General features: G+C 42.3%; 1 protein-coding gene across 2 annotated transcripts in view; it reads left to right on the forward strand.

The window, feature by feature from the left end:
• Positions 1-833: 833 nt before the first annotated feature.
• si:dkey-234i14.6 (uncharacterized) overlaps positions 834-12424 on the forward strand; it is a 165631-nt gene continuing 154040 nt past the window's right edge. The window contains exon 1 of one of the 2 annotated variants that reach the window (XM_068049086.1): positions 834-1692. In XM_068049086.1, the coding sequence (XP_067905187.1) occupies positions 1210-1692 (483 nt within the window). In that variant the 5' untranslated portion in view covers positions 834-1209. The remainder of the gene's footprint in view (positions 1693-12424) is intronic. The other variant, XM_068049085.1, reaches the window with a different exon arrangement.

Consider the following 12424-nt stretch of genomic DNA (forward strand, 5'->3'; position numbering starts at 1 on the left):
CTGTGTAGTACTCCCTCCGTGTTGCATTCAGTCTAGATTTTTATGCTCAGGAGTGGTGCTTAAATCCACAATCTTCAAGAGTCAGAGACACCCAGTGCTACCAGCTGAGCTATGCCCGACACCTTTGTGCTCACTATTATTTCAGCACTGATAATTAACATGACCCTGCAATTTCCACACTTCCCACCCTTGCTCTAAATCCTGCGATTTTCCTCAATTCTTCTCCTTCTCGGTGCACCAAGTTCCAGCAGGTAGTGTAGCATCACCTGAATTGGCTGTGGTCTAAACTGCGATCGGTGTGAAACCATTTTATTTCGCTTTTTGGAAAAAACAATATTACAGGAGATTACATTCTTAACGTCAGTGACGTTAGCAAGCGTAATAGTAATTTAGAAAATCTGCCGCATATGGGATTAAACCGACTGGAGTATAACATTCTTTTTTGTTTTCTTCTTTACAAACACGCCCATTGGAATCCTAATCCGAACACAATATTTGTTTGGCAATCTAGCCGAGCTGGACTGGACACATGGCATATTCTGCTTCGGAAAGATTTAGTGGAAATTCCAAACCAGGTTCTAGCATCAGGACAGAATCGATTTAGTTTAAGTGTGGCCCGCTGGGAATCTGGCAATATTTGCAGAGCATTGAGAATCGCGAATGAATTTGGCAGAGAGAGATTTGAAAAAAAAAATCAATGATTTTTAAAATATATGTATTGCAACATAGTTTTGCAACAAATCGAGTGATGAATAAAAATGAAAGGAGGTGGGGGAAGAAAGGGTAATACCATTAACATTCCTTGCTGGGCTTAATACCCTTTCCTGAGATTTCACGATTGCCAGGTGACGTGGAAAGGACGTACTTTTGCAAAGCTCATTCAATCCTGCCAATTGATTGCTTTAAATTGTTTGTGCTTTTTCTTTTCGTGCCTCGAGTTTGAATGCACGGAAGCTCCTCATTGAAAGTTTGTTAAGACTGGACATGCGTCAGCCAATGTTTGCATCTCCAGAGTTGACGTTTAGAGAGTGTGTGTGTGACAGAGGCAGTGAGGTTGAAGGGTTACCTTTTCTGTTAAATCCAATTCGCGAGTTACCTTAGCTACCAGAGTGATAAGAAGACAAGAAATGGAGCGATTCAGCAGAATCTGCAATTGAAAGGAAGAAAAGACATAAATAACCCTGGATTCTTCCTGCTGTTGAAATTGACATGCGATGCACTGAAACTAACCAGGGCTGGTTAAATGCAACAACACAAGAGATGGAGCAATACGAGACCCTGGCGTACGATACTGCCCTGAGCACCTTAGTGGCCGTGCTGGTCTATGTCTTGCTGAAAGTGAGTGTCGATGGTTACCGGCATTGGAGAGCCCGGGTGAAGGTGCTGATTGTGGGCTCGGGACCCGTGGGGCTCACGGCCGCTCTCATCGCCGCCCGTTCCCGCAAAGTGCAGCGCCTGGTACTGCTGGAGGAGCGCTGCCGCACGGCACTCCTGGCCAGACCCCAGCAGATCGCCCTCGACCCCAGCAGCGTCCGCTTCCTCCTGGGGCTCGGGGTGGACTTTGACAACATGGAAGGCTGCTGGCACAATGAGCACTTCTTCACCAAGGTCGGGGTCTTCCAGGAGTACGTGCTCAGTCTGCTGGAGAAAAAGAAACATGAGATGGACATCCAAATCCACCTAGGGACCAAGGTAAGTTGCAATAGCGCATTTGAAGGATGATTGTCAATCTGGGTCTTTTGAAGGTCAGTCAATGGCATCGTTAATAGTCAACAGATGTGGTGACTGACTGACCTCAACACACTCGTGCTGGATGTTTCTGCAGTGAAAGTACTTTTCCCTTGCAGTTTTTTCCCCCCAGAAGTGGTCGTTCAAAGTGTGGTTCATATCCGCCTATAGGGACACAAGAACGTTAATATTTATAGGGTGCCCCCAGGAAAGTGCAATTAAAGAGTGTCAAACTTTTCTGTACGGGGCAATCAACCTTGAAGTCTTGTTGACTTGACTTTTTTTAAAAAAAATGAATCAAATGTTTCAAATTTAAACACAAAGTGTACGTGCAATATGACGCATTTGGTTTCTCTCTCGATTTGATTATTTTTTTCTTTTTCTCCTAGCAATTTTTTTTTTTAAAAGGCCGTATTTCAACACATTGACTAGTCCGTCAGTGCCATTTTCATGCTGGGTGTCTATAGAACTAAGTTTCTTTTAGAGACTGATTTTAACCATTAAAAGATGACAAACCCTCTTTTTTTTTTAGGGAAAAAAAGTTTCAGTACAAATCACACTTGCCTTGTTCATAAACTGATATTTAGGTCATTAGTTAAACTAAAATTTATTGTAACACTGGGAGTTGGCCTGGTATCTGTAAATAAAAGAAAAGTGGATTTGAAGTGCACTTTACCTGCAGACCCCTTTGGTACCAAGTCTGATGCTGAGGGGGATGGAGTGATTTGAGGGGCTAGCTTTTCCCTTTTCTCTGACCTGGGTGAGAACTCTGCCTGTCTTGACACTGCTCCAAATGCCTAAATCACTCTCGATGCCCTGTGGCACTGCAAGGTTCTCCTGGAAAATATTATGTTCTGCTTTAATGCTGTTTCACTATTTATTTATAACTCTTGGTGGTTGACAGTTAATTTGAAGCTTCTTAGTGTTCAGTAAGCCCATTCAACATGCACAGTATTTCTCTTATTATAAGACTCGGTTAAAGCACTGCATTTCACTTAGTTACACTAGAGTGGCAGTATTTACAATCATGTCAATGAGCTATCCGAGTATGGCTGATATATTTGCTAGGTCATTATGCAGGCTTGCATTTCTTAAACAATAATACATGAACAATAAGTAATTAGGTCATTGCTATCCGGTGGAGTAATTCAATTATTCTCATAATCAATTAACCTTCTGCAGTAGGGAAAGAAAGGATGGAGAAAAGGACAAAAGCTAGAAATCTGAAATTGTGGTGTAGAATTTGCTGGGGAAATAAGTGAGCTTAGCATGCCTGTTGAGGATGGAAATAACCCAACAATTTGTGGCATGGAAGAGAGACTCCGTGAGTTACAAATCACCACAGATTGCTGGACAGTTTGTATTACTCCGCCATTAGCCTTGTGTCATGAAGACTCCATCTGCCATGAATAAGGCATATTAATTTCTTCATATGAACATTAATTTTAAACTGTTGCTGGAAGGAAGAGATGACTTGTTTAAAGAGATCAGCAGTGGCTGGAAAACATTTGCATAGTGCCTGGAGACAAGAGAACTGCTCCCTGATCCAATTAACCCAAATGGATTTTGATCACCAGACATTGAATGCATAAGAAAGCCAGCATTCAAGGGTGTCGCTAAGATGGAGAATCCACAAATGCAGGAGTTTGTCATATGACTAACCTGCTGGCCCAGGGTTTTGTTTGAACTGCTCACAGCACAGTTTGGATCAAATTGCAACTGAACTTGGAAGAAGAGAGCCTCTCTCCTGTGTGTCTGTGTGTCTGTGTGTCTGTGTGTCTGTGTGTCTGTGTGTCTGTGTGTCTGTGTGTCTGTGTGTCTGTGTGTCTGTGTGTCTGTGTGTCTGTGTGTCTGTGTGTCTGTGTGTCTCTACTGAAGTCACTTAAACCTCAAGAGAAAAGACTCCTACATCGAAACAAGTTTTAAAGCGTGCACTGGGCCCCAAAGAAATAGTAAGACTTACCGGCAATCCGAGCCTCTACATCAAACTCAAAGGACCATAAATAAATCCCAGCTATTGCCGCAAACTTTTCCCCTTTATTCTTTCTACTTTTCTGTCTCTCTATCTGGGTATGTTTATTGTGTATGCGTGGTCGCGTCGTGTATTTGTAGTTGTTAACTGAATTAGAGTTTAAGGTTAATAAACTTCCACCTTTTTCTTTTTAAATCTAAGAAAACCTATTTGATTTCTTTGCCTTACAGTTGGAGAGCAGTGAACGAGGTTTCACTAAGGGGTGGGGGGGGGGGGGCTTAAAAAGTGTTTTAAAAATTAAACCTTGTTACGGTCAAACCATGCAAAGGCTGAGAGGGAACCCCTAGACCTAAAGGCCTGCTACCCAACCCAAACCCGACGGGACCCGACTACGCGTCGGGTTGGGGTCGGGTCGCACTTCTGGGTCTGGCATTCTAGCTCAGGTCAGGCTGGATCGGACACACACTATCACCACCTCAGGTAAGTGACTCTAATGATTTACTTTTTGGACTTTAAAGATGGTTTTGTTATTTTAAGCTTGTGCAGGTAAGGAACAAAGTGAAAAACGAAAGGTAAGTTAACTGATGGTTGGGTGTGGGAAAAAATGGAAGGACTCTGGTCAGGCTCGGAGTGGGATGGGGTTCTGTTGGGCTTGGGTCGGGTCTCATTTGCAGACCCGAGCAGGCTTTTACCTAGACCCCTTTCTCACCTGGTTGTACACTTGCGAAAAGGGACACTTATCTACCTGCCTGTGAATTTTGAGAAGCTGTTGCATTTGCACAGTAAATATGCATTGAGCTCATTGCAGAAAGTTTGAGCTGGTGCTTGGCAATGTAAGAACCCTTTTTGATGAGATTTATGTTCCTGCAATACCACTCAACCTCCCTGTCCTGGAAAACAACAACTTTAGACTTGTATAGTGCCTTTAACATAAAACGTTCCAAGGTGCTTCACAGGAGCATCATAAAGCAAAATGAGATTGAGCCACATAAGGAGATATTAACTCAGATGACCAAAAGCTTGGTCAAAGAGCTAGGTTTGAAGGAGTATCCTGAAGGAGGAAAGTGAGGGAGGGAAGGGAATTCTAGCGTTTAGGGCCACCAATGGTGAAACAATTAAAAGCGGTGATGTGCAAGAGCCAGAATTAGAGTGCAGATATCATCTGAGAGTTGTGGGCTGGAGGAGATTAGAGAGAGGCAAGTCTATTGAAGGATTTGAAAACCAAACATCAAAATGTGGAGTCTCATTCATTTTTGATTTTCAGGTTCATGAATTATTTCATTTAATCCCCACCCACCCCCCCCCCCCCCCCACCCCCAGCTAATCCAATCTATCTTCACTTTTTCTCTTTTCCTTTCTGTATCTAAGTTAATTCTGCTTCACCTCATATCCTACTCCTTCATTCTTGCTTTTATCTTTAAATCTCGTTAGTTGAGAAAATACCCTGTTGCCCCCATTATTCACTAAGGTCTGAGGTGCCATTATTGGATTGCACTTCCTGCAATTTGTGGTGCAAAATTTTGAACTGAAGTTCGAGGGAAAACAGCTAACAAAAAGAGCATGCTGTGTGATGTTCTGCTCTAAATGCACAATGGGTCAGTTTAAAGTTTCATGTGCAAGTTCTGACTCAGCATTCCAAGCCACAATATTACCCCATGTTTTTTCTCCAAGTATCCTGCTCTGCGCTTCCAATATTTTCTGTTTAGACAACTCTCTGTGGTCTTGCCTTGTAAAACTAAAGCATGCAGTTCATGGAGATTGAGCCTCACGTTATGGCTATTGTGGTTTATTGGTACTTCTATGCAGCCAATGTTGTTCACTTTGTTTTCTAACCAGCCTCACATCATGCTCTCTGTAGCTGCAACAAGGCACTGATTAACTCTACCTAAACAAGTTCTAAGAAACAACTTGCATTGTGCCTTTCACATTCTCGGGATACCGAAAGTGCTTCGCGGTTGATAAATTACTTTTGTAGTGTTGCTACAGTTATCTAGGCAACACAACAGCCAATTTGTGTATAGCAAGATTTCTTAATGAGCAAATGAGAAGTGGCCAATTACTCCATTTTCTTGGTGTTCGTTGAGAAGGGGGAGTGTTGAGCAGGGCACTGAGATCTCCCTTGCTCTTCAAATTTACACCCACCTGAGCAGACATTGGTTTACCATCTCATCTTAAATGCAGCTCCTCTGACAATTCGGTATGAGACTGAAGTGAATCACCCTAGATTATGTGATCAAGTGTCTGAAGTGGGATTTGAACCCAGCACCTGCTACCTCAGAGGCACATGTACTACCACTGACACTTAATACATACACTGTACCAACCTTTCCCCATGATTTGTAGATATACTCTCCTACAAACACTGTTTTCCCTGTATCTTCACTCTCTCCTTTCAGATAAGATATTAAATGAAGTCTGTGCCTGCACGTGACGAGTTTTGCAACATCCTTTGTTCTCTTTAATTTTATTTCCAATATTTCAAAAGGGTGGGATTCTTTACTGCTTCTAGCCTTCTCTTCCTCATAACTACAAGCTTCTATCAAATTTCAGTTTTGCATTATTTAACAACTACTTCATCTTTCCTTGGTATGCTACTTTGTTGACCTCTGTTTCTCAATTTAAACAAAGTTGCCTCTGCTGAAACAAGATACCCCAAGGATTAGTAGGACTAGGTCAACTATCCACTAATTCATTGCTCAGGATCTGGAAGTGAAAAAGTTGTTGGACAACCGTTTTAGATACTGTGACAGAGGAAATAACCAGTTTGGTTTTACACAATGTCATTGTATCTGTTGAAACTTCCTAAAGTGTTTAGTGCAGTCAATAGTGAATCTTCTATACACATCAACATAGTTTCCTGGCACCATAACTTTAACACCAACATATTTGCTACCTCAAAGATATGTCAACCATGACTCAAGTTGGTAGCACTTTTGTCTATCAGAAGTTCTAGGCTAACAGTCCAGTGCACTACTGAAGGAATGCTGCATTGTTGGAGGTATCATCTTTCAGATGAGATGTTAAACTGAGGTCCTGACTGGTGTCCTAGCCAATATTTATCCCTCAAACAACATCACTCAAACAAATTATCTGGTCATTATCTGCTGTTTTGTGGGAGCTTGCTGTGCACAAATTGGGTACTATGTTTCTTACATTACAACAGTGTCTGCACTTCAAAAGAACTTGATTAGCTGTAAAGTGCTTTGCTAGGGGATAGAATTAGGGGTTGTGAACTGAATGGATTGTACAAAATTGGAAGTCTGTATCTAACCTCCCTAGCCCATCTGCTTTCTTCTCCTTCCCCAGCCCCAAAGGAAAGGAAGCGTAATGGCCTCATGGGTGTTCGCTGTTCTCTGGTACCTTGTCCAAGTAGGAGCCATAGTATGAATTGACATTCTCCTGTAATGGGTAATGCTGATAGTGAGATCCATAGAAATTTCAAACTCAGACTGATAAGTTTCCTCGACCTTTTGGTTGTAAGGGTTCTACGTGAAGTAACTCCATACCGATGGCTTTCATTTATATGGCCTTTAACATAGAAAACTTCCCACGGTGTTTAAGAACTGGGTTGAATTTTCTTTAAGTGGTTGTGAACCTCAATGGTTCCAAATTCAGCTCAAGTGCGGCCACCTTGCTATAAGAGATCATGAAGATTCTAGCTGCAGGAACTAGCAGAAAAATTCCATTGATATAGTGGTGGCCTTCTTCGATCAGAGCCAAGGCACATTGTTGGAGGTGTTAGTGCCTGACCTGGGAGTAATTGGTGCTGAAACTGGAACTGAAATTTGGCAAAAATATGTTTCAACCCTCAACTGAGATTAAACCAAAAATATGCCCTTCCTTCAGGAACTTGACTAGAGCTTCATAACATCCTATGTTGCATTTAAGAATTTAAAAAAAAAAAGTCCTTTCAGTATTTCAGTAAGATTTCCTCTTTACCCTCCATGACTTACCTCTGGAGTCTGAGGGAGAGAGTGCTCTTCACTGTACAGTCAAGCCCTCCTGAGCAATTATATTTTTTTCAAGCAAAGATCTTTGCACCTTGTCCATTTGAGAAGAGTTTGCCTTTTTTTTTTTCTTGGCTATTTTTACCCAAAATGTAGGTTCTGAGAGATCCATCCATCACTATACTGATATTTGTTTTGAAGGTCAAAAAAAACCCTGCTATTCCTTTGAACAATTGTTTCTTTGTTGCATGAGGAAACACACAGAATTATGCAATTTTCAGCTGCTTTCCCTCCCATTTCCTTCTGCAATCCTTTCTGAAGGCATTGACTCCTTGCCAGTTAATGGTTTCACAATTTCTACTACCCTCTGGTATCTTAGTGAAGTAATAATTGCCCACATGTGAGCTTTGGCTGTAAATATTACCAGGCTGTTTAACTTTGGGGAAATGTGCCAAGACTGGTCCTGTCTTCTTCTGATCCAACAAGGCACTTGCTGTGAGCCTTTGCTCAATGGTAGCACACTCTTCTGAGTCAGACAGTTGAAGACTTCAGTACATAACCTGGGCCGATACTTCACTGCAGTGTTGAGGTAAAAGTCCCATGGTATGAATTTGCAGAAGAGCAGGGGGAGTGTTCTCTCCACTGTCCTGGCCAACCCCTCAACCAACACCACTCAAACAGATTATCAAATTACTGTGTGAGACATTGCGATCTGTAGATTGGCTGGCGGATTTTGTACATTACAACAATAACTGCACTTCAAAGTACTTTAAGCAAAATATTGCAGATGCTGAAAATCTGAAATTTAGTAAGAAAATGCTGGAAATACTCAGCAGGTGAGACAGCACCTTTCCTTTTTTATTGCTTCGAAAGTACTTCATTGGCTATAAAGCACTTTGAGACATCTTGGGGGTTTTGAAAAGTGCTGTATAAAAGCAATTTTTTTTAACGTATCAGAAGAAGTAATTTTTTTTCTTTTTAGTAACTTCTGTACTGCTATTGACGACCAATATATCAGTTAGAAAGATACCATGTCTTATGACTGCACCACTTGTATAAATAGAACATGGAGAACTGGATGGAGTAAGGATGAGACACTGGCCTTTAATCCATTGGATTGGGGTTCAAGTCCATCATGGTCTCCTGTGTCTGTTGGCTACAAGGGTTTGAGGTGAAATAAGTATGGTCTGTCTTAATACATTTCTTTCAGATGACACCAAACTTGGAGGTATGGCAAACAGTGAGAATGATCTGAACCACATGCAGCAGGATGTAGGCTAGTGGAATGGGCAGACAATTCTCCTTGGGGGAGATTGAGAGGACATTTAATAGAAATGCACAAGATTATGACTGGCTTAGATAAGTTAGACAAGGAAAAATTGTTCTCATTAAATAATAGTACAACACCAAGGGGAAACAGATTGAAAGCTTTGGGCAAAAGATGTAGGGGGAATATGAGGAAGCAACGGGTGATAATGACCTAGAACTTGCTGCCCGCAGGGATGAGGCAGTTGGATGGCTGCCTGAGGGAAATGGACTTGCAGGGCTATGGGGATCGAATGGGGGAGTAGACAGACTGACTGGATAGCTCTGAAAAGCTGCATGAACGCAATGGGCTGAATCGCCACCTTCTGTGCTGTAAATGACTGACTCTTAAGTCTAAGAATTTGTTTGGGTAGGGTGCATGTAGTTAGGCATAGTTTTCTGCTACTAGGCTTGAGGCATGTTAGCGAAGTATAAAGACTCAGAATCTGAGCGATACCAGGGAGTGCTTGATGCCAGCTGATCCCATGTCTTTGTGAGGTCAAACGTGCATGCGCACAAACCTAAGCTGATAGCCCTATAAAAGGAAATTATTCCTGCATTAATTCCTCCCAACCCAATCGTGCTACAGATGTTTCAGTAACCTTCTTTCAATGTGCTATTTCGGAAGGGTCTGTACTGATGTCCATATCGGGTGGCAGTGTAAAATTGAGTGGGATGGTGGGGGAGGTTCCATCACCTACTGGACCCTGGCTGGTGTGAATAGATACTTAAGGACCTTTCTATTCTTTCATGGGATGTGGGCATCGCTGGCAAGGCCAGCATTTGTTGCCCATCCCTAATTGCCCTTGAGAAGTTGTGATGAGCTGCTGCCTTGAACCACTGCAGATTCTGACTCCATGATTTCATCAGGTATGGGTACTTCCACAGTAATGTTAAGAAGGGAATTCCAGGATTTTGATCCAGTGACCGTGTAGGAATGGCGATTTATAGTTCCAAGTCAGATGATGTGTGGCTTGGAAGGGAACTTGCAGGTGTTGATGTTCCCACGTATCTGCTGTCCCTGTCCTCCTAGTTGGTAGATGTTGTGGGCTTCGAAGGTGCTGACGAAGAAGCCTTTGTGCGTTGCGGCAATTCATCTTGTGATGGTACACACTACTGCCACTGTGCGTCGGTGGTGCAGGGAGTGAATATTTAAGGTGGTAGATGGGGTGCTGATCAAGTGGGCTGCTTTTTCCTGATTGTGAGATTTGTGTCAAGCTTCTTGAGTGTTTTTGGAGCTTCACTCATCCAAGCAAGTGGAGAGTATTCTATCACACTCCTGACTTGTGCCTTTGTAGATGGTGGATAGGCTTTGGAGAATAAGGTGAGTTCCTCACCTCAGTTACCAGTTTCTGACCTACACTTGTAGCCACAGTATTTATATGGCTGGTCCAGTTCAGTTTCTGATCAATCGAAATGTTCAGAATGTTGGTAGTGGATTCAGTGGTAATGCCATTGAATGTCCAGGGGAGATGGTTAGATTCTCTCTTGTTTGAGATGGTCATTGCCTGGCACATGTGTCATGAATAAATGAGCACCCCCTTGTAAATTGTGTTTTGTGCATTTGAGTATTAATGTCAACCACCATTTTATCCATCATATTTAAGTTCTGATTGTTTACAATGGAGGAGAGAGGTCAGGTGGGACAGCAACTTGAAAAGGGTCTATCTTTAGGACCCAGGAAACCCTTATCCAATCTGCCTGGACTTGAAACTATCAGTTTGAAGGTACAGCCTATATTTTTACACAGCTGCTGTGTGCGGCCTGGAGACACTGATCTCCCTGTAAGAAGCCATAGCTTGCCTGAAGCTGCATAGACTTCTCTCAAAGTTCTTTTCAACAAGAAAAATTAAAAATGAGTCACACTTTGACAAATCCAGCAAGAAAAATCAATAAGACAAGCTGCAGAAACAGCAGGAAAGTCTGATTTCTACCAGTTTTCTCTCTGTCCAAAAGGTGACTTCAGCCAAACCAAGCTTCCTCCATTTACCTTCAAGAGTACAAAGAAGATGTTTCAAATGGCTCCTCCCCAACTTGTCTTTTCCAATCAGTGATCTCAATCTTTGGACTTTTTAATATTTTTAAAAAAGGACTCCCAGTTTTAACTAAAATCCATATTAGTAGTCAAGATAAGCTTCTATTTAGTAAATGTCCTTGCCTTTTCCATGAATATTTGTAAGTGTGTGTGGTGAAATTAACCCCCTTCCTGAGTTTGTGTGTTAATATAGAAACATAGAAAATAGGAGCAGGAGTAGGCCATTCGGCCCTTCGCGCCTGCTCCGCCATTCATTATGATCATGGCTGATCATCCAACTCAGTAACCTGTTCCCGCTTTCCTCCCCCATATCCTTTGATCCCTTTTAGACCCAAGAGCTATATCTAACTCCTTTTTGAAAACATACAATGTTTTAGCCTCAACTGCTTTCGGTGGTAGCAAATTCCACAGGCTCACCATTCTCTGAGTGAAGAAATTTCTCCTTATCTCAGTCCTGAAAGTTTAAGGATACAGGGTAAACCTATGACCCCTGGTTCTGGGGACTCCCACCATCGGAAACATCCTTTCTGCATCTACCCTGTCAAGTCCTGTTTGAATTTTATAGGTTTCTATGAGATCCCCCCCCCCCTCACTCTTCTGAACTCCAGCGAATATAATCCTAACCGACTCAATCTCTCTTCATATGTCAGTCCCACCATCCCAGGAATCAGTCTGGTAAACCTTCGCTGCACTCCCTCTATAGCAAGAACATCCTTCCTCAGATGAGACCAAAACTGCTCACAATATTCCAGGTGTGGCCTCACCAAGGCCCTGTATAATTGTAGCAAGACATCCCTGTTCCTGTACTCGAATCCTGCATGCTTACCTTCAGCGACTGGTGTATGAGAATACCCAGGTCTTGCTGCGTATTCCTCTCTCTGTTTATAGCCATCCTGATAATCTGCCTTCCTGTTTTTGCTCCCAAAGTGGATAACCTCACATTTATCCACATTATACTGCATCTGCCATACATTTGCCCACTCACCCAACTTGTCCAAATCACCCTGAAACCTCTGCATCCTCCTCACAACTCACCCTCCCCACCCAGTTTTGTCATCTGCAAATTTGGAGATATTACATTTAGTTCCCTCATCTAAATCATTAATATATATTGTGAATAGCTGGGGTCCTAGCACCGATCCCTGTGGTACCCCACTAGTCACTGCCTGCCATTCGGAAAAAGACCCATTTATCCCTACTCTTTGTTTCCTGTCTGCCAACCAATTTTCTATCCATCGCAATACACTACCCCCAATCCATGTGCTTTGATTTTACATGCTAATCTCTTATGTGGGACTTTGTTGAAAGCCTTCTGAAAGTCCAAATAAACCGTATCCACTAGTTTCCCCCTCATCAACTCTACTCATTACATCCTCGAAGAATTCTAGTAGATTTGTCAAGTATGATTTCCCTTTCGTAAATCCATGCTGACTCTAC

The sequence above is a fragment of the Heterodontus francisci genome, chromosome 17, assembly GCF_036365525.1.
Source record: "Heterodontus francisci isolate sHetFra1 chromosome 17, sHetFra1.hap1, whole genome shotgun sequence".
Lineage (NCBI taxonomy): Eukaryota > Metazoa > Chordata > Chondrichthyes > Heterodontiformes > Heterodontidae > Heterodontus > Heterodontus francisci.